This window comes from Eupeodes corollae, chromosome 2 (assembly GCF_945859685.1).
Source record: "Eupeodes corollae chromosome 2, idEupCoro1.1, whole genome shotgun sequence".
Lineage (NCBI taxonomy): Eukaryota > Metazoa > Arthropoda > Insecta > Diptera > Syrphidae > Eupeodes > Eupeodes corollae.
The window spans coordinates 96,892,819-96,915,787 of NC_079148.1; the positions used below are offsets into that span (position 1 = coordinate 96,892,819).

The window sequence follows — 22,969 nt, forward strand, 5'->3', positions numbered from 1 at the left end:
TAAATTTTTATTGGTACGAAATTTCCAGCAGGTATAAAGAACGAAAATCGGTTGAAAAATATGTGGCCTCATTCTAGTGATTGGCAGTGTATCTGCACTGTAGTCTACACTACTGAGGAAGCATAATGACCAGTTAAAGATCCTGAAGAAATTATTGGGACCGTCCCAGTTGGCTTTCTCGTAGTGCCAAACTTTTCTCTTTGGAGCTCTTTTTTTAACTGGATTTGTTTGACACGAGAAATAGAAAGATATGACACTGTGATCCGATGTGCCTAGAGGTAAGAGGCGCCAGAGGCTCTGTCCAAGTTTTGGCTCCGATAAGGAAAACAATAGTGAATGATGTGTTTATTCAGTCAAATAGATACTTTTTTCATTTTTATCTCCTCATGAAATTTATAATCGGTGAAATCAATCTCTGTTGTAGCAAAGGGCATATCGCACCTCCGGTGCAATAATGACATAAATGCAATTTTCTTAAATGTTCAGGAATCACGGTTAAAGTTTGCTTGCTTATTGAAAATACTATATCGCCCTAAAATAGGCCTACAGAATCGACTTCAAGAGTCCTAAAAATAGCTGACTATTCAGCGAGTTAGAGTTTATATTCTTACCTTTTATATCTTTCACCTGTTTCTTTTTTGAGCTTGTGAAGGGTTTGAACTATTGTGGAGCGCAAGGTACATTACGACTTTGTTGCTCCGAAAAATTGTATAGTTTAAACTTTTGTGTCAAACAAAAAAGTGGCCTTTTTTGGGCACTAGCAAAGATACAATCACGTCAATTTTACCACGGATAAAACTTGACATTTTGGCGTTCTTAACCCAATTTCAGAAAAAATTGCAATTGCGTCGATATTGCACCGGAGGTGCGATATTTTTAAAAATCGAGTTTCAAGAAAAAATTAAACACATGTACTAATTTAATTTTATGGCCTAGAATTCCGCTCTTTTATGAAGATAAGTGTTTGCCGTTTTGTTTTAAAAACGTTTTCGGGCCGCGGGTGGCTCGAATAAATTCCAGTCTAGAGCTTTAATTTTCGACCACTTTTTGCTGTAATTGCTGCTATATGTCAGTCCAAACATTATTTTCTAAATAAATTTTTACGATTTTTAAACGTTGTTTAGGATAAAAACTTTTCATGATTCACTATGATATGTCAAAAAACATTGAGCATAAATCAAGTAACAACTGTCGAAAAGACCAACTCCGAAAAAAAGGCTTTCAAAAGCCTATTTATGAACTTCATCTCTAAGCAACTCGAAACAAATTGAAATTATAGTAAAAGAGATAATTTGACTGTTTGATCAATAATTTGAACAATCATATTGATGAACTATTAAGTAGAAGTGCTTATTTTTTATATTATAAGAATTTCAAGCAAAACTATTCCTCGACCATGGAAGTAATGGAAGAAGGTAATCTAATGGACAGAGTTCCTATACTTTTGCAGAGAGATCTTCAATATTATCAGGTGAAAAATTATTTTACACAAAAAGTACACTAATGTAGATTCTTGCTCATTCAATTTTTTTAAGGAGCATCAAAGCGTTCTTCAGGAACCTATTTGCCAGGGGGTTGTTGGAGGTAAACTAGACTTCCCACGATGTGCATCTTTTGCTGCTATAAAAATAGTCGTATGGTAAGAATTTTGTTTACATTTTATTGGTACAACAAAAATTGTCTTAATTCAATGTACAAATTTGTGAAAGGTGGGAAGAGGAGTATTATGCAGCTTATAGAAAACATTCAGGCTTATTGCACACTGAAACTGAACCAGGAGCTGAAGAAGATGTGAGTTTGTTTTGATATTTTATGTAAAGCCGAAAAAAGGTATTAAAGCTTTGTTCGTTTGTAATATTTTATTTTCCTGAAAAAATATCTTTTTAAGAAGTTGGCAGCTTTGAGAATAAAATTAACACAGTCTGGACAAAACATAAAAAAAAATAACTTAATTACTTACTTAAGGTGGCGCTACAGTCCTGTGTGAACTAGGGCCCTACCCAACAAACTTCTCCATCTAGCTCGGTCCCTAGCTAGATGTCTCCAGTTTCGCGCTCCAAGTTGGATGAGGAACTTTCCATTTGTGCGCGTCACCTGATCCGCAGTCTTCCTCTACTGCGCTGTCCTGTGGGTTTGGATTCAAAGACTTTCCGGGCCGGAGCATTGGTTTCCATGCGCTCTACGTGACCCTGCCATCTTAGTCGTTGGAATTTTAGTCTTCTGGCTGAGTCTACGTTTCTGTACAGCCCGTGCAGCTAGACAGACTTTTGAAAGATTGGCTCTCTAGTGTTGACATGTGAGCTCTGCACTTTTCTTTCAAGTACGATGCTAAAAAAATCACATGACAGCGCATCACCTTGTCTAAAACCTATTTGACATCGAAAGGTTCTGTTAAGTTGTTTCCAACCTTTATGGAGCAGAGTGAATTCGACGAGTTTGGCAGGAATGCCAAAACTAGACATGGCTCTATACAGCTCGTCCCTGTAGATGCTGTCATATGCGGCCTTGAAATCGATGAAAAGATGGTGGGTGTCGATTTGGTGTTCTTGGGTTTTTTTCCAGGATCTGCCGTAATGTGAATAGTTGATCAACTGTGGACTGTCCTGGTCTAAAACCACACTGATAAGGACCTATCAGGTTGTTGACGATAGGCTTTAGACGTTCACATATTACGGCAGAGAAGATTTTATAGCCGATGTTAAGTATACTGATTCCTCTATAGTTGGTGTAGTTTAGAGGGTCTGCCTTTTCCAGGATTGGGCAAACAATACTGAGGTTCCATTCATTGGGCATGCTTTCTTCCGACCATATCTTATAGATAAGTTGGTGCATGCTTCTAACCTAAAAAATAAGCATGGAATAAATCTCGAAGAAATCAATTTTCATTCCCCAAATTCTCAACAAAATCTCAAAATCGTACGATTTCAATTTGTTTTTTTATTGGAATAAGAGATTTTTGAAATGGGAATTTTCTCTGTGGAGATTTTAGGTTTTGGAAATTATGTTATTCATTAATTTTAAAATTTGTATCAAAAATGATTTCCTAGAATTTATTTAAACAAATACAATACAAAAAACTAACATTGTTTAAAAAAATGAATACAAAGTATGAGTTAAAGCCAATTTCTTCTCTTAAAGGCTGCTACTGTTGTGGTTAAGGATTCGGATCCTGATAAATTTGTGAGTTTGGTTACAAAATCAGCAGACCTTTTAATGGAACATCTGCACATTCTGACGCAAGAATCATTAGATCATGCAGACTTGTCAGTACTGACAGCAACTATTGGTGCAGCTGCTCTAATTAAGAACTGTTTGAAAGTTTATCTATCGGCTGCAACTACAAAACATTGCCCTCCAAGGGGTGATGAGAAGGGTGGATCACTAAAGGTAACTAACTCACACTTTTGTTTTTTAAATCATTATTTTCACATTTTATTTATATTTTTTTGGATTGTTTTTATCATTTCTACAAAAAGTTATCTCAAAAGCAATACTCTCAAATGGCTGAAGCACTTGCTGAACGTCTTCTAGATCTGCATTGTCGTATTATCCTGCTTTATGTTGTTCAAGATGCTGATTCTCTGGATTGGGAGGACACTCAGCCGTTCTTTGAATCTGAAAGAGGCTCTTATACAATACAAAATTGGTGGCACTACCTGAGGGGAACGAAGGATGATCTATGGAACTCTGTTCCCCCAAAGATGGCCCAACGTATTTTTGCTGGAATGCTTAACGAGACGCTAAGTATTTTAACAGTTCGTTACTCGCATGTAAACACTTCAATAATGTTAACGCACATGAGTACCTACCTTTAATTTAAAAAAATATGTTTTTATTTACACCTCAGATAATAACAAGCACAGCACGGTCTCAATTGCATCTGGTTGATATATGCAACTTGCTGTTTTGCATATCTGAGCTTTTGCCTCACATTAGTGAAAGCGGGGAGGCATATATTGGTAAGTTAAGTTGTGCAATGTTCATTACATAAACAATACAGTACTGTGTATAATAAAATGTGATACTAATATCTCTTACATTCAATCAGAATGTTTGGTGAGCTTATATGCTAATAATACCCGTTTTTTGTTGGAAAATCTATCAATATTATAGTAGGATTTTTCACGAATAACAAAAACAATATCCACAGTATGAATACTACCGATAAAAGTTAAAGTAGAATGTTACTACGGATGGGTTTTTGACATTTACACGAATCTCGAATGGATCGTATGTGGTTTCGTTCTCAACTGTTGATACGATTGATATTGCATTTGTATCTCGATGGCAGTGTTCGTTAAGTAGTTGTGCATTTGGAATCATGTGTTTTCCATTGATGAAAAAAATCAATCTGTTACTGTCGATTTTAGTTTTGTTAATCAAAATGGACTAACTGGGCTTATTTTTCAAGAGAAAACAATAGAAAAGATAATTAGGTTTTGCTATGTTTCCATCAAAGCATTAACTCAGTTAGTATTATATAAATCTTGTTGGTGTTTTCACCACACAAGAAGATTTGATAAAAATTAAGTTCGGCAGCACTTTCTAAAATGCAAATGGGGTTTTAATGTTTCTTATGAAGTGCAAGTAAGATAGTTTGATTCGTGTTAAACAACGAAGAACTGAAAATTCAGCACTATATACGAATATGCTTCTGCATGTGCAATTTTTTTTAATTTGATTAAAACAAAACTATATTTTTTGTACACAAACATGCAAATACACAGACCATAATGCATTATCTGTAAACCCAAATCCTCCACACAGGTTTTTCTTCAAAAATGTTGAAGGCGAGCTTCAAGCTCGCTTCAACACCACATGTTTATGTAGTAGTCTACGAACAAACCCCCTTCTTAAAGTTTTTATTTTATGTTAAATTGACGCATTTCTTGATTTTGATAACTAACTATTAAAAATCAGCTTACCCGATTTTACCCCTGGTCTGAATTTCGCTATTTATTTTTTGGAATTTTTTGATAAATTATTCTGGCAAATATTTAATTGTATCAGCTTTTAAATATAAAAATTGGACTACTGTGGATCGATTTTTGGCAATTTCTCACTGTACATATGGAATACCAAAAAACAGGGTTAATGTTAATTTCCATGGACTTTAGGTCTGAAAAAACGTTCATATCTTCCGTATCTTTCTAGGAGGATAGGGCATTCCTGGAGCCAATCCATTCTTATGCAGATGGATCAAAAACAAATGAAGCGGTTGGTGGAAGCGTGTACCCTGAACGACTGAAATGAAGTCTCTCATTCCACCTTCCCAATTATTGTAGCGTGTTCCAGGTGGCAGTTTTGGCGATAAAAGAAGTCTTGTCCTGGCTTAAGTTAAACGTGATATCAACATCTGATATCCGTATTTTCTCAGATAGTCAGGCCGCTATCAAATCTCGGAACTCTAATTCTACAAACTATATAACATTCTATCGATCATCACTAATGGAGATGGAACAACATATTTGCCTTTGTTGGTTGCCGGGTCAAAGAGACTTTCCATTAAATTGTAAGGCAGATGAACTTGACAAAAATGGTGTAGTAAAACCTATTCTACTATGTTTGGCTAATGATGGAAACAATCGCTACATGTAAACTATTGCTTATGCAAGACGCTTTGAAGAAGGAAAACATTAAGTGAAATAACATCACCACGTGTCTACACTAGATTTAAAGCGCTTAAAGAGCTTGCTATCTGTAAGCCATAAATCTGTACTGTCTAAAAGAAAAGCAATGCACGTGACTAGGCGTATTGTCAAATGACTTTTGCAGAAGCTGTATGGCAGAGGAATAGAAGAAAACAGTTATTTACCTCCTCTATATACATTTGCCCTGCTCTAAATCAAAAACGCAAGAATTGCATCATCAATATAATCAGTCTTTCATGTTTCGGAAGGGACTGAAACTGGTTTCATCGAGCTTAAAAGAAAGCCCTAAGATTCTTGTTGTATGAGAATGGGCCATTAAACTGGCCTAAATTTGTCCTACTTAATCACAGACAGCCACAAGGTTAGTCTAGGTTAACTAACCTTACCTTAATTTAACTTAACTAACCTAACCTTCTTCTATTTGAAGAAGGCAAGAAATCCGTTTGGCCAACAATTAATTTCAAACAAACATTTTTTGCTAATTTAATAAAGCCATTGAATAATGTCAATTGTTTAAAATCAAAGTGCGTGGAAATTATCGTCGTTTAGTTTAATTTTTAAAAGATAAAAGCAAGATCGAGAAACTACATACACTAGAATCATATACTAAGATTCTACACAAAATTTTTAACAAAACAACGGTGACATAACAATAAGACTGACAAATGTCAGGTGTAAGTTGTTTTTGACATTGAAGACGTACTACCTTTGTGAACAAATAAAATATGCGTTCCCCATAAAAAGGCTTAATTTTGAATATCACTTTATTTTGAGTTGTCACCTTTGAAGATGTAATTTTTTGACATTTGATAAAAATAAAACTACTACCTTAACAAAAATGCAACAGGTTCAGATAACATTTACAGCCAACTGCATTCTTTGAATGTACATTTTCATCAAGGTAATAAATCAGTTTTTCAAGTGTCATAAACTCCAAACTTGGAATTTTACTTCACTAACCTTCAGTTAATCGTGCAAAAACTACTACTAATTACTTATGTAGGCAGTTATGTGCCTCAAGCAAGATATAATTCCATCTCGACCCAAGGCCTGATTGTTGGACTCACGGCGAATTGTTTTGGTTGTGAGTTTGCCATTTTTCAATTATTGCTTTCGCCTTCTTCGTTTTGAATTCGACCAATTAACGAATTCGAAGGCGAATTTGAAAAGTCATAATGTTTGTTGGCGAGTTGAAGTCCGAAAGCTTTTTTTGGCGGATTCCCAGGCGAAAAAGTGTTTATTATTATTCGCTGTTCGATCTCGTGGATTCTTTCTTGATTGTAATGATATAAAAATGTGAGTTAGCTTTATTTTAATTGTCCTATAATTTATCCACAATCCACAATAAAATATTGAATATAGAATAAATAACCGCAAATATCACAAATTCAATAAAGGAAAGCTGTCAAACCAAAAGTTTAAAACCACTGGAATGTAGGAAGAAAAAGTGAAACCAAAAATCCCAAATACTGGAATATAGGAAGAACTATTTTCGCTTCGCCGCGAATTTATTAATAAGGAAATAGGACGCGAGTCGAATTTGAATGGTCGAATTGACAATGATTCGCCACGAACCTTATAATCAGGACCCTGTATTTTGTATTTAAGAACAATATAACTTATTTTTTCTTTTCCAATTTAACAAGGAATGTTATTAGAGTTAAAATTAAATAGAAAATAAATACATAACGATGTATGTATGTATGTAATAAAGTTCAGCTTTCAGTTGAATGAAAAATTACGATTAACTGTCATTTTTTGACATTGGTAGAATTGATTTGATAGTTAGGATGATTTTTATTGACTATCTTTTCAGTCAACTTTCCAATAAAGTTATCTTAATTGGAAGGCAATTTTTTTACAGCTGGGCAATCAAATATTTGAAACCTGCCTTACTTTTAAGTCCCTTACGAACGTCTGAACCTTTCGAATACATTAAAAAGATAACATTAAGTAATGCAGACTTTAGACTTTATTCTTTGAGGCTACGTAAAAGATAAGGTCGATGCCAATGCTTATGAGATATTTTTTTGCACAGTATATTAGCTGCATACATTTAATGGGTGGACATATACTCGTACAATTATATGTATATGTATGTATATTAATATGAATTATTATAAATTTACATTTTTCTCAATTGCAAATTTATTAATTATTTTGTATTTCTTTTTTAAATTTAAATAAAACTTCAGGACTTCGAATAACTGAACAGAGTGTCATAATACGAGATATCCACGCAAAGTGTCGAGAGCTCTTTTATTGTCTACTGCTGCGAGGTGCACCTCTTGGAGTCCTTAATAAGGTTTTAAATTTGACTATCTTTAATATACCTTCATAAAAATCAAAAAAAAAAGATTCAAATAACTTTCTACACATACCACACAAAAATACTATGTACATTATTATATATCAACTATACATACTACATTTACTTGACATTTTTCTTAGGTTTTTCGTAAGGGCTTGGCAAATATGGAAATGTTTTCATCACGTCACGGCTTACCAAGTGCTTGGATTATTTTTGTTCTGCCTAGATTATTCCCAAAAGATCACTCGAGCCAATGGGTCACTGAATTTTCTGAATTAAATGCAAACACTGCAATTGCTTTGGAATTAAAAGTTCTATTGGGATATCCAGAGGCGGATTGGTCATTTTTAGTTAAAGTACGTATGCTTAAAAAAAATTACTTCATCATTATTTTAATTTTAAATGTATTTTTGTTTATGTATACATTAAAACAAACAACATTTATCCTTGTTCTTAGTTCATTTTTTTTAAGCAAAAGAGGACCTTCCTTCCTTCCTTATGTGGAACTTGAGCGAGGTCAATTTTGTATGTGATTTTCTCTCGTCAAAATTATTCTTTATTTAATTTAGTAAGAACGCCTAGTTGTCTTTTTTGCCCTTTTTTCTTTTTTATTAAAAAAAAATAAATTAACTGATTTTCGGTTTTAAATCAAATACCATTAGACGTAATGGGCAGGTTCAGACGACATAAGCGACTTGAAAGAAAGGTAAATTTCTAGTGTAAATTGCCAGCTGTCAAAAATTGGCCTTCATTTAGGGCAACTTTATTAAAACGTTTACTAAAAAGTTAGCCAAGAAAATTCTCCCTAACTATCAACGCAAGTTAACTTATGTCAAAATGACAGTTGATCATGTTTTTTCTTTCAACTAAAAGCTGAACTTTATTACTCTATGATTCATTTACTTTTATCACAATTCCATTCAATGTTTTGTATAAATGGGTAACTTCTCTTGTCTAATTGGAACAGAAATAAGTAATATTTCTTTACAATACAAAATACGAGTACAAGATAATGAACTTGTAAGTTGCCTTAGATGTGTTTTGTAGGCAACAATTACTTTGACACGATCATCCGAAGTTAGAGGTTAGTGAAGTAAAGTTCCGAGCTTTTGACATTTATGACACTTGAAAAACTTAAAAGTTACCTTGGTCAAAGTAAAAGTTCAAAGAGTGTATTTGACTGCTAATGAAGTCCTTTGTGTTGCCTGAATTTGCCCAATTTATGTTTATTTTATAATAAAAATGATTTGATATTAGCTTGAAATTTTTAACGACAAATTCGTGTATTTAAGGCTGCCCTCTGTAACTTTATAAACTTCATCTTTTAGGTCTTAAATCGATTATAAGGCATTGGAATATATCATAGGATTTCTATCATTTTTGAAATGAATTCTAAAAAATTTAATGCGTTTTTAAAGCGTTGTTAGTAATGACGTAGTTTGTCAAATGTCAGAAGATGACATCTTCAAAATTAACAGCTTCCCAAATAACTACATTTTTTTTTCAAATTGAAACATCTTTCATTGCAACGATCAAAGTGACCAAAAAAGCCGAAGGAAAACCTAATTTTTCCTATACACATAAGCATCTTGCTGAAAAGCATTTAAAAACATAAATAAATTAGGTCACTTAACCGCTTCCGTTAAGAACTAGGTCCAAATGACTTATGTACATCTCTCTGCCAATACTGTATACGAGCAATGTTGTTAGGGTTGGAGGGGACCTACAGTTTTAAGCAAAATCCGAACGCCTAATTCGAGAAATCACTTTTCATGACAAGAATTACTCTTGGAGGAGTTTAATATCCTTTTCTATTTTTACTTAAAAACTACTTAAAATAAGGTCCTTAAATAAAACTTAAAACTAACTTAAACTACCTATTCTACCCTATTCTACCTATAAACTACTTGAAACTAGAAGCAGAAAATCTAACTATCGAACATTTGTTGTTTTAAATTTGTATTTCTTATTTTCCTTTTTTTCTTCTTATTCCACGTGTTTTTAATTATTTTAATTATTTTTCTTAAAACTAAACCTTTAAACTATAAAACAAGTATTTAAGTCGGCGAAGGCTGGAAACACCATCCCGACTACCCACTATCAAGTACCGATTGAAGGCACCAAAATTGGTTCTCCTGCTTCACCCTATCAGTTCGGTCCCGCTCGGACACAGCCCTACTGAACCGAAGGAGCTCCGCTCCACCTTGTGCCAAGACGTCCCGATTGTACAGGAGTCGCCTATCTACGGTTCTTCGTCTGACGTGGTAGATTAACGGAACTGCCAATCTATCCTGTATCAGACCGCATTTGTCTAAAAAGTGGAATGCCTCTGGTGGAATGAAGCCGCTCAAACGTGCACTTTCAAAATACTCGTCGTTCGAATAGAACGTCCCAAAAATTAAATTGTTAGTCGAAGACAAAGCTCTTGCAATGTGACCTAGAACGAGTTTTATCACGAAATTGTCAATTCTGTTGATTCGAGCCCCATTGCATAGGACCTCGTTTGAATAGTAATGCACATAAGAAGATTCGGCTGTTCGATATAAGCAGGTACAGCGTCGTAAACACTGCCGCTCGAACACCCGAAACTTCTCCATCTGGGAAGGGGCAACGTTAAACCACACAGGACAACCATAAACCATCATCGGCCGTATAAGAGCTATGTAGCAAATTACCTTCACTCTGGGGTCAAGCCGTCTGCTGTAAAACAGCACTTTCGTTAGAGAGAAGGCTCCTCTGGCAATGGTCAGAGCAGCATTTGTATGTCTGTCGAAATATAAATACTGATCTAACCAGATACCGAGGTCCTTCACAACACTGAAGATCAACGATCTTGCGCCAAATTTGCAAGTATTCCTCGTGGCCCTAGCCAACGGAGTCCGGAACAGAATTGTCTCTGACTTGTGGACATTTGTTTTCAGTTTCCAGTCGTCGCAATATAGCTGAATCGAAATCACGCTGCAAGATAATTCTAATAACCTCAATCTTTCGGGCCGGTCTGTACGCAATAAGATCGTCGGCGTACGAATTTGCCTTTGTAAGACTACCTATCAGATCGCTGGTGTAAATGCTGAAGTGAATCGCCGAATCCACCGCTCCCTGTTGAAGACCATTTTAAATTAAGAATGTTGTGATAGAAGTTACGTTGCCACTTTTGGCAACAAACTTTCTACCGTTAAGAATATCATAAAGTATATACAACAGTGGCTTGCTTATGCCAAACCTGCTCAGTTTTAAGTAAAGAAACCAAACGGTGTCAAAGGCCTTTTCCAAATCAACCAGAACAGCACCTGTGCATTGTTGTTTTGATTTATTTCATTGGATATTAGAAATAATTTTAGGCGCAGCATGAATTGTGTCATGACCCGCCTTCAACCCGAACTGTTTATCCGGAATTATTTTGCTGTCCGCAGCCCACCTATGTATAAGCGGATCGCTTCGCACGACCCCGTCTGCAGCACTGGACACCTTGCTCTACCTTACACCTCTTGACATATTTAGCAAACAAATAGCTGCAAGCTCTGCTATTCGCCTCAATGCTTCGTCGCAGTGGACTAACAACAACATTGGCCACTCCGTAATTCTAAGGTACTTAGAATCAATTCCAAAGCACACAGACTACACCATCCCCCAACTACAATTCGACAGGAATTTCCAGATTTCTATATCCACCAGATCTTTTTGGGAGGATAGGACATTCTTGGAGGATGAGTCAATCCACTTTTACACAGATGGGTCAAAAACCAAAGAAGGGGTTGGTGGAGGTGTGTACTCTGAACGACTGAAATTAAGTCTCTCATTCCGCCTTCCGATTAAGTCTTGTCTTGGCTCAAAGAAAACGTGATATCAACATCTGATATCCGCATTTTCTCCGACAGCCAGGCCGCTATCAAATCTCTGGACTCTGTCTCTACAAACTCTATAACAGTCCATAACTGTCGATCATCTCTAATGGAGATGGCGCAACAATTTAATATTCACCTTTGCTGGGTGCCGGGCCATAGAGACATTCCAGGTAACTGTAAGGCAGATGAACTCGCCAGGAACGGTACAGTACAGTCCATCCTACCACGTTTAGCAAGTACTGGCATACCAATCGCTACTTGTAAACTGTTGCTAATGCAAGACGCTGCGAGGTTGGCAGACACCAGGTGGAACAACATCTCCACGTGACAAGCCACAAAAAACATTTGGCCAACACTGGATTTAAAACGTTCAATTTGCTTGCTCTCTCTAAGCAGATCGCATATAAGCTCGATAATAGGTGTCATAACCGGACACTGTCTAATAGGAAAGCACGCCAGGAGACTATGCGTATTCTCAAATGACTTTTGCAGAAGCTGTATGGACGAGGAAGAGGAAGAAACGGTTCTTCATCTTCTCTGCACATGCCCTACTCTAGCTCGAAAACGCAAGAATTACCTAGGAGAATTCTTCTTTAACGATCTAAACGATCTAAATCATATCGGTATAATCAGCCTCTCACGTTTCGTAAGGGGCTCAAGCTGGTTACATTGAGCTTAGGAGGAAGCCTCAAGATTCATGTGGTATCACAATGGGCCATTAAACTGGCCTAAGTGTGTCCGTTTCCATCTTGGACAGCCACTATAACCTAACCTAAAACCTAACCGCAGCCCACTTAGTCAGAGCCCTATTGATGATCTTTTCAAAAACTTTGCTGATACTCGGAAGAAGACTTATCGACCGAAGGTTTGACGGATTGGAGTTGTCCTTTCCCTTTTTCGGGAGAGGATGAACCACAGCGGTCTTCCAATGCACTGGATAATATGCATTCTTCAGTGTATTGTTGAAGAGTGTGGTGTAAATGTCAATTGCTTCCATCGGTAAATGCCTTAGTACAACGTTGGAAATACCATCGAGACCTACTGGCTTTTTGTTTTTTATTGAACTGAAGATGAGCTCAACCTTCGTCACTAACAAGGGACTGGGTTCCGTTTGCTCGGCGATTATGGCATTTGCCAAGGAATCGTCATTGAACCGCAGTCCAACGCACCAACCATCACCCCACGGGTACTACATCAAAAATATTTATATCGAGCTATATTGTGAAAAGGAAGAATTTCCATTTTTTGTATTGCTGAAACTTATTCCATCATTTTTAAAGCCTTATTTAATATATACCCATTTCTTTTTACTTATTTAAGGTTATTCTTATGCGAGATGCTAAGCTAACATCCATCATCTTACCTCATCTAATGAAATACCTTCCAGCAGCAGAAAATTTTAAAAACGTAACTAAATGGTCATTTACCGAATCGGAAAGTAATGAAAAATGCGGCGCATTCTTGTGTCGTCGGGAGTGCTTTAATGCTTCTGAACTCATAAAAGATGAGCTAGGTTGGTTTGATTATATCAGATGAACTTAAAAGAAGAAATAACTTAGATTCTTTTTAGACCCCGTTGGACAGACAAACAGTCAAGTAGTCCTATCGTTGACGTACATTTTGGTTACAATTGGCAAAACAACTGACATAAAAACATGCCTAATAAGTGCTTTAGAAAATGCTCCACCGACCTGGTGTGATTGTCTTGATAAACGACAGGTGAGTCTTTTATACTTAAATATATATGTACATAGGTAGGTACATATAGTAGCTATGCTATAGCAATTGAAATTTCCACAAATTGTCACGCAAAGTTACGAAGATGAAACTGTCTATAATTTAAGGTGTGGAATCAAAAACGCCCACCCTGGTTAGAGGCCATCATGCATCTGGTTTACCCTGTCCTCGATTGCATTGTTGATATGTTGATAAATGCGGTCGAATGTGAAGCGAGTATGTACCAAGCCATGTCACTAGCCTTGACATGTGTATCCGAGATGTGGGAATGTATTCCGCAAGGGCTGTATAAAGTTACAGTTCTGTTACAGGACATTATTTCTGTGTCAACGAAGCCCCTGAGTATGTCCATCAAAGTTATATCACATACATTATTCGATGCCAGTGATATGACCAACTTAAACGAGTGTTCTTTTGCATTTTAGGTGACTCGGTTTTATTGCAAGTTCTATGTGCGGCGTTGTATACGGTATTGATTAAAAATGCAGAAACATTCGAGAGAAGTATGAAATTGGTTGGGTTATGTTGGGCTTGGTTTGTAAAGTTTATCGTTTACAGATAAGGACGAAGCCAAGGCAACTATATGCTATTCTCTTTCCGAGGCCATTTGTTCGATAGACGAGGACGATAAGCACACGCAACAAATTGATGCATTTCTTGCTTATGCTAAGGATACCTTTTTTTTTGACCCAGTGCTTTTAGATGATGGCACAATAGTTGATGGGAGGACGGCGAAACTAGATGAAGCCAATGAGAGATGTGCGACTAACTATCCCGCAGAACTTGATGTTGGGGCCGCACATTGCGTGCCCGAGATGTTGGCGAGTGATATTTTGACATCGAATATAGGGAAACAATCGCTTAAGGTAAGTTAAGTACTTCAAAAACACCATTTGAGTTAAAAGGACTATTACAAGACTGGAATTTAAGTTGCTTCTTTTGGAAGTTCTATTTAACATGTATCTAACTTGTATTTCAATATCTGTTCTGGCATTTTATTAACTCCCCACAGGGATTTATTCTAATGGGTCCGATTTTTCGAATTGTAAATTTTGACATTTCTTGACGTTTCAAGGTTCCTAGAGTCGAAAGGTTTTTGGAAGGATGTCTGTGCGTTCGCGACCTTTTTTTTCGTTTTTCATAGCTTAAGAACCAGAAGAGATATCGACTTCAAATAAATGTTGTCGTACGGATAATAAGGCAGAAAGATGCAGAAAGGGCTCTCAAGAAAACTTCGTGGTCGGTTTTTTACCATAGCAGTTTAAAAAAAAGATGAACATTTTGGTTTTCACTAAATAACTCACGATCCGAAAACGCTAGAAACTTGAATTAAACTTTATATTATAAATTGTAACCTGATACCAAACAAATATATTTTTGGAAACAAATCCAATTAACAGTATTTTTATAAATCAATTCGAATTTCTTACAAAAAATTAAAACCCTAAAAAAAATTAACAAAAGTTGGTAAAAATTGATTTTCGGCTTAAATCTTTTTTTTTAAACTTTAGGAGACAATGGATTTAAACTAGTTTTATCTTATGCAAAATATTGTTTTCAACATTCAGTAATTTTTTATAAAAATTTAACAGTCAGTTTTTTTCATACGAAATTAAAATCTACAAAAAAAGTACACAAAATTGGTAAAAATTGATGTTCGGTCCTTGATATCTCATGAATGAACGAAGGTATTGACTCCAAAATAATTGCATTCTGTGCTAAATTTTCGTGAAAAAACAATTTGTATTTGTAAATATGTAAAATAAAAACTATTTAAAAATGCTAATTAAATTTGATAAAAAAGTTTTTTGACTAAAAATCTCTTTAACAAAAATAGATTTGGTAATTAAACTTTTTCATCATATGCAGAATGTTGTTGGTAATTCTTGGTTCATTGTTTAGAAAAAAATCGACAACTTTTTAAACAAAATATGAAAACCAAAAAACCTTTTAAGAAGACAAATCGACAGACGGAATGGGAAGTTATCAGTGTGGGTCCCCACATAACGCACATATTTAACACCATTATAATGGCATCTACGTATTCCATCCTATGGAAGACATCGAAAATAATTCCCATCCTAAAATATAGACCGATATCTATTATATCTTTTCTATCTGAAGTTTTTGAAAGTCTGATAAGTAACCAGATAATATATAAAATAAAGACAAGCAATTATTTAATCCTTTGCAATCTGGATTTCGGTCCGGACATAGTTGTGTTTCATCTTTACACAACGTATCTGATGACATAAGACATGCTTTAGACAATAAATTTACAACTGTGATAACCTCACTTGCCTTTTCAAAGGCATTTGACTGTGTAAACCCTTATCTTCTCTGTGATAAATTGACGACCCTATTTAGCTTCTCTGACACAGCTAAAAAACTTATTTACTCATATTTTAACCAATCGTATGCAAGCTTAATAAAATGGTGTTCCTCAAGGATTAATCCTTGGACCTTTACTGTTTTCATTGTTCATGTAGAAATTCTATTGAGTGCAGTTGACTTTAAGATTCAGGAAAACAAGTTGACTATATGACTATTAACAAGCAAGTTTAACATACCCAACGTAACGTTTTGATAACGATAAAAAAAATGTTTCGCTGTGGCACACGTAAGAAGTTATTCATTTATACATTGCGAAAATAGTCCAAAATGATAGACAAATTTATTTCATTTAAAAAACTTGTCGAAAATCAATTGAATTCCAAAATTAAACGAATAAGATCTGATAATGGATTAGAATACACTAGTCGTGCTTTTAGAGAGTTGTGTGAATCGAATGTCATCAAACAAGAATTTAGTTCACCGTATAAACCACAGGAAAATGGTGGTGCTGAACGTGCCAACCGCACACTTGTCGAAATGGCTAGGTGTTTGAAAATCAAAGCAAATTTGCCAGATTTTTTATGGGCTGAACTAGTTGTAACCTCAGCTCACATTTTTAACCGTTGTCCAACTACAGAAAATCACAACAGAACCCCAGAAGAGTTATGGTGATCAAAGATTTCCGATGTTTCGTACTTTAAAGAGATAGCTTCAGGCGCATTCGTTTTGAATAAATCTGGAAACCAAAGCAAGTTCGATGCCAGAAGCGATGAATTTTTTTTGATAGGATATTGCCACGATGCGAAAGCGTATAGGCTTTGGAAAAGGGGTACAAGATCGGTGATTATAAGTAGAGACGTTGTTTTTCTCGGAAATAAGGAAAACAAGAAGTTGTAAAAATTCATTGATTTTGAATGGATAAACGAACAACCACAATCGACAGAAGCTAAGAAGTCTGAGAAAAAGTCAGATTTTCTTGATGATGATGGTGGAGCTGATGAAGAAGGAACCGATAGAGCTGAAGAAAATGAAAATGAAAAAACGACAGAGGTACCAATACAAAATGATAGGCAAGAAGAAACTTCAGACTCTGAAAACTTTGAGGAAGCCCTAGATGACCAAGATGTAAACAAATTCGATGTTGAAGAAATTCCAGACTCAAACCCCAGACCCAAACGCAACGTTCCTATTCACAACTATAAAGAGAAATCATACTTGTCAAACCAATCAAAAGACGATGATCCTAAGACTCTAAAAGAAGTTGAAAATTCTTTAAATATTGACGAATGGAAAGAAGCCATGAAAATCGAAATTGATTTTTTACATAAAAATGAAACCTGGAAGATTGTAGATCGTCCCAATGATACAAACGTGATTGGATGCCGATGAGTATTAAAGACTAAGAGAAAGTCTGATGGAACCATCGAAAGAAGGAAAGCTAGGTTAGTAGCTAAAAGCTATTCTCAACTGTATGGTGTTGATTATTTGGACACATTTGCTCCAGTTGCTGAAATAAGCTCTATCTGTATGCTCTATGCTATTGCTATGGAACATGACCTAGATCTTGACCACATAAATGTATCAACGGCATTTTTATATGGAGACTTGGGCGAGGAAATCTTCATGGAACAGCCTGCAGGTTTTTTTGAATGACAAATAAAAGGTCTGTAAGCTTCAAAAGTCAATTTATGAATGGAACAAGAAACTTGGTAGCAAACTTCAAGAAATCGGCTATATAAATTCAAACTGTGACCAATGCATATGTTGTGGCAACAAATAGCCAATCCAATTTTGTAAATTTCAAACAGCATCTTAAACAATTTTTTGAAATTATGGAAATGGGTGAACCCACCTTAACCATAGGACTGGAGATTTCAAGAGATCTTATCGTTCAGCCAATCAAATTATATCAAGAGCTTAATTTCAAAATATGATCTCAGTTCATTAATGATCTGCCCTATGTTTTGTCTTACTGTCAGTTTCATATTTATGTGTATGATGCTTACTTACTTAAGGTGGCGCTACAGTCCTGTGTGAACTAGGGCCTCACCCAACAAACTTCTCCATCTAGCTCGGTCCCTAGCTAGTTGTTTCCAGTTTCGCGCTCCAAGTTGGGTGAGGTCACCTTCCACTTGTGCGCGCCACCTGATCCGCGGTCTTCCTCTACTGCGCTGTCCTGTGGGTGCTAATTCGAAGACTTTCCGGGCCGGGGCATTGGTTTCCATGCGCTCTACGTGACCCAGCCATCTTAGTCGTTGGACTTTTACTCTTCTGGCTAAGTTTACGTCGCTGTACAGCCCGTACAGTTCGTCGTTCCATCTTCTCCTCCACTCCCCTTCGATGCATACGGGTCCGTAGATCACACGAAGAACTTTTCTCTCGAAGCGACCCAAGGTGCTTTCATCCGCTTATGTCATGGTCCATGCTTCTGCACCGTATAGCAGGACGGGGATGATAAGGGTCTTATATAGCAACACTTTGGTCCCTCGAGAGAGGACTTTACCACTCAATTGCTTTCTTAGTCCAAAGAAACAGCGGTTAGCAAGAGTTATTCTGCGTTTGATCTCAGCCCTGGTGTTGTTTTCTGCGTTTACAGCGGAGCCTAGGTAGACGAAGTCCTTGACTACCTCAAAGTTACGTCTGTCGATTGTGACGTTTTGACTAAGACGTTGGTGTTGTATGTACTTTCTTGACGACAGCATGTTTTTGTTTTGCCCTCATTAACCGTTAAACTCATATTTGCCGCCTCTGCCTCAATACTCACAAAAGCCCCATTGACATCACGCTGAGTTCTTCCGATTATGTCAATGTCATCAGCTTGTGCCAGTAATTGGACATACTTTTGAAGGATAGTGCCTCTAGTGTTGACGTGTGAGCTCTGCACTTTTCTTTCAAGCACGATGTTAAAAAAATCGCATGACAGCGCATCACCTTGTCTTAATCCTTTTTTGACATCAAAAGGTTCTGTTAAGTTGTTTCCAACCTTTATGGAGCAGCGTGAATTCTCCATGGTCATCCTGCACAACCGGGTGAGTTTGGCAGGGATGCCAAAACTAGACATGGCTCTATACAGCTCGTCCCTGTAGATGCTGTCATATGCGGCCTTGAAATCGATGAAAAGATGGTGGGTGTCGATGTGGTGTTCTTGAGTTTTTTCCAGGATCTGCCGTAATGTGAATATTTGATCAACTGTGGACTTTCCTGGTCTAAAACCTCACTGATAAGGACCTATCAGGTTGTTGACGATGGGCTTTAGACGTTCACATATTTCGGCAGAGAAGATTTTATAGGCGATGTTAAGTAGACTTATTCCTCTATAGTTGGTGCAGTTTAGAGGGTCTCCTTTTTTTTAGGATCGGGCAAACAATACTGAGGTTCCATTCATCGGGCATGTTTTCTTCCGACCATATCTTACAAATAAGTTGGTGCATGCTCCTAACCAGCTTATCCCCAGCTGCTTTAAAGAGCTCGGCATTCAAGCCATCTGCTCCAGCGGCTTTATTAGACTTCAACTTAGATATGGCAATCTTTACTGCGTCTAAGTCGGGGGGACGGGATTGTTGGCTTTTGTCGTCTATGTTAAATGGATCATCCTGCCTGACAGCGGAATTCAGTTCATCGTCTCCGTTTTACAGTCTGCAGAAGTGGTCCTTCCATATCTCAGCATTGACTGCGGTTCCACTATGATGTTTCCACTTTCGTCTTTGCAGCCTTCGGTTCTAGGTTTATGTACCTGTGAATTTCGTTTCACCTGTTCATAAAACTTTCGAACCTCATTCCTGCTTTTATACCTCTCAACATCTTCGACCGCACGCTTATCATGCCCTCTCTTTTTCCATCTGAGAAGTCGGCGTTCCTCTCGCCTCTTCTGCTCATAGAGCTTACGAGCAGCTCTCGTCCTTTTATGCAGCGCCGCTTTGCGTGCCTCTTGTTTGGCTGCATTTGCCTGCCGACATTCCTCATCAAACCAGGGGTTCCTTGTTGGTGGCTGTTTGAAACCCAGCACATCAGAGGCGGCTTCTCTGATTGCATCTTGGCAATGTTGCCACTGGTTTTCGATACATTGTGTTGGCGGCAGAGAACTTCGAGAGAGGTTACTTGTAACGCGGTCAGAAAAGGATTTGGCGATCTCTGGCGATTGCAGCCGTTCGACGTTGTATCTTCTCCCAGCACCTCCCTGTCTTGCCTTGGGTCTGGAAATCCGAAGTGTGTCGATGTTAGCTCCTCGGAAAGTTCGTACATCCATGATGCTGGAAGCGTGTTTGGCGTCGATCGCAATATGGTCAATCTGGTTGACGGTAGATTGATCTGGGGAAGTCCAAGTTCCTTTGTGGATGTTGAGGTGTGGAAAACGCGTACTGGCTACCATTACGTTTCGCCCGTGGCAAAATCTATGAGCCTGAATCCATTGTCGGAAGTGTTGTCGTGCAGGCTGTTCTTCCCGATTATTCCACCAAAGATGTCTTCCCTTCCTAGCTTGGCATTAAAATCGCCCAGGACTATTTTAATATCGTAGCTAGGGCACTGCTCATATGTTTTGTCTAAGAGCTCGAAGAACATATCTTTGGCGTTGTCGTCTTTCTCTTCTGTGGGGGCGCGCGCGCATATCAGGCTAATGTTGCCGAATTTAGCCTTGATGCGTATGGTCATGAGGCGCTCATTGATGCACCTATAGCTCAAGACTTCTTGCCTAAGTCTGGCTCCGTTGACGAATCCGCATCCAAACAAATGCTGTTGGTTTTCGTAGTAGCAGTCACCATAGTAGATATCGCAGTTTTTCATCCTCTTTTTGCCCGGCCCATCCCATCGTATTTCCTGGATGGCGGTGATATCTGCTTTATATCGTTCTAGGGCCTCCGCTAATTCTTCGGCCGCACGTGGTCTGTTAAGGGACCTAACATTCCACGTGCATATCCGAAGTTCGTTGTCCTTTATTCGTTTGCGTTGGTTGTCAACAGTAAATCCGTCCGGCCAGGAAGTCACCCTGACGCACAACCCCCAACCTATAGGGCCAGATCCTAAGTATAACTCCAAGGATTGGGAGCAGGATAAAACCGCTCCTTACAGGCCTGGGCTTCGAATAAGTCGAAGAAGCCCTATAAGGTGTTCACTAAGTAGTTCAACCTTACTGGAACTGTAGACGCCACCGTTGATTCCATCTGGGGAATTCCTCCGCTGCCGTCTGGATAAGGAGAGGTGCCTTAGTGGAAACACCTCTCCCCACCTCTCTCGTTTGCTGCCCCCAACAACTTTCCACTGGGGTTGGAACCCAATCTCCAGTTGAGGTACTAGGCACCCGATGTTCACCGCGGGGAGGTGAGAGTACGAGTTGATAGACAGAGGTTGGTTTTAAGAAAAACCTGTGGACGCTTGTGTCCTCTTGAATGCAGATGTCTACCATTTGAACATCATATTTGTATTTTACTCTTCGAATTAATTGTTAAAGAGACTCCAAGTTCTATGATAACAGCCTTAATTTTTGTGTTTCTAGTCGTTCCATTTTATTGCTCTCGTCCACCTTTAAATTCTTAATCTTAGCCAATTTTTAATGTATAATTAATTTTAACCATTTTTTTTGTTAATGTTGTTCAAAATATATCTTTTGTTAATTGTATCTTAAATCAATGTTTTTTATCCTGAACTATTTATATGTATGTTTAACTTGATGTAAAGCTGACATACAAGTAAATATATATCAAATATCGCACCCCAGCCTCTTTTCAATTCTGCGCTTTGAATTGTATTTTGAATAAAAGACTTGTATTTTGCTTACCCTTTATAAATTGACGCATATTATTGTAAAATTGTACGTTCTTAAAAAACGAAGAGGTATTTCTTTTTCATCTCATTTTTATTATTTAATTATCAAATAGTTTATAGTTGACACCCGCAACAAGGTGGCTTGTTAACCTTTATTTGTTTTTTTATTACTTTTAAAAACATGATTAAATGAATTTATGTTTATCGGTTATGATTTTAGGTTTCCTACAACTATTTAAAAAACAACAAGGATTGGCTTTTCCAACAGCTCCATGTCACGGACATGGATCCAAGTGACTCCTCATCTATTCAAGGACAAAACATAACCGAAGTTAAAACTTCAATTCTTAGATCAATGTTTTTCATTGGCAACACACCTTTTGATCAGGTAAGTCATTCGCACCACAGAACAAATTAAAAATGAAATACTTTATAAAAATCACAATATTTATTTTATATAATACACACAGCTATTGACGGGATCGCTGAAAATAGATTATTCGTCGTGGTTGCAAACGCCTATTTCCTTAAACACCGAAAGGGCTCGGTTGCAAATCGAACGTCGCACTGACTTTCAACCGGAAGAAAAACTACCACCACCGGAAGCAGCCATGGTAGCTGAAATAACAAATATGTTGAAAAAGAAAAAAGACAGCGGAGTTTAAATTTATTTTTGTTGAAAAATAGAAAACAAAAATAGAGTTTATTGAGTCAGAAAAGTTTTACTACGAATACGAGTATATTATATACTTTATAATTTCTGCATCTGCCTCCCCATAAAAACGAAAATAAATATAGCACTTTGTCTATGAGCATTTGACTCGTATATAATATTTTTATGAAGGAATCAGAATAAAATTTAAAGTTTGCGTAATTCTGGATGTTATGTACGAGTATGTCATAAATAAAAACAACAACCTATTACAATTTTTATCAATTGTTTTATTACTTTGTTTTGGAAATAATATGGCTGATGGGTGGTATTGGCAAAAAAAGTTATTTTGTAACCACATGTCTATTGCTCTAAAATTTGAATTTAAAATTGGTTAATAAATTTAGGGTCATTCATTTCGTGCTTTCAGGTGTCATAAGTTAGTTTAGTTTAGTTTAATTGACTTCTTTATTTCTTAGAATAATAACATTACATAATATTAATTTCTAAAGCCTAATTGGTATGGCCTATTTGGCCGTCTACCAGAGTGACATATTATAATATGAATTCATTGAAAAAATGCAGAAATTGTTAAAATTTGTTTTGTTTACTATTTTATATAATTAAAAATCTTCTTCAATAATAGCTTTTCTATAACGCAGTGCTGTGATAACATAGT

At 36.8% G+C, this 22,969-nt stretch overlaps 1 protein-coding gene across 1 annotated transcript; it reads left to right on the forward strand.

Annotated features, from left to right (window-relative positions):
• The first annotated feature begins 1,340 nt into the window (after positions 1 to 1,340).
• LOC129945964 (uncharacterized) lies at positions 1,341 to 22,546 on the forward strand. The gene is made up of 15 exons (XM_056055960.1): positions 1,341 to 1,471; positions 1,536 to 1,639; positions 1,710 to 1,791; positions 3,139 to 3,387; positions 3,477 to 3,770; positions 3,848 to 3,959; positions 7,847 to 7,956; positions 8,103 to 8,318; positions 13,128 to 13,320; positions 13,378 to 13,526; positions 13,652 to 13,886; positions 13,970 to 14,047; positions 14,103 to 14,410; positions 21,859 to 22,026; positions 22,109 to 22,546. Exons 1-15 carry the CDS (start codon positions 1,397 to 1,399, stop codon positions 22,301 to 22,303), a joined length of 2,568 nt encoding a protein of 855 aa, XP_055911935.1. The 5' UTR covers positions 1,341 to 1,396; the 3' UTR covers positions 22,304 to 22,546.
• The last annotated feature ends 423 nt before the right edge of the window (positions 22,547 to 22,969 follow it).

Coding starts and splice junctions, on each gene's coding strand:
- LOC129945964 (XM_056055960.1), top strand. CDS start 1,397: ATGGAAGTAATGGAAGAAGGTAATCTAATGGACAGAGTTCCTATACTT. Junction 8,319..13,127: donor ATTGGTCATTTTTAGTTAAA/GTACGTATGCTT, acceptor TACTTATTTAAG/GTTATTCTTATGCGAGATGC. Junction 13,321..13,377: donor ACTCATAAAAGATGAGCTAG/GTTGGTTTGATT, acceptor GATTCTTTTTAG/ACCCCGTTGGACAGACAAAC.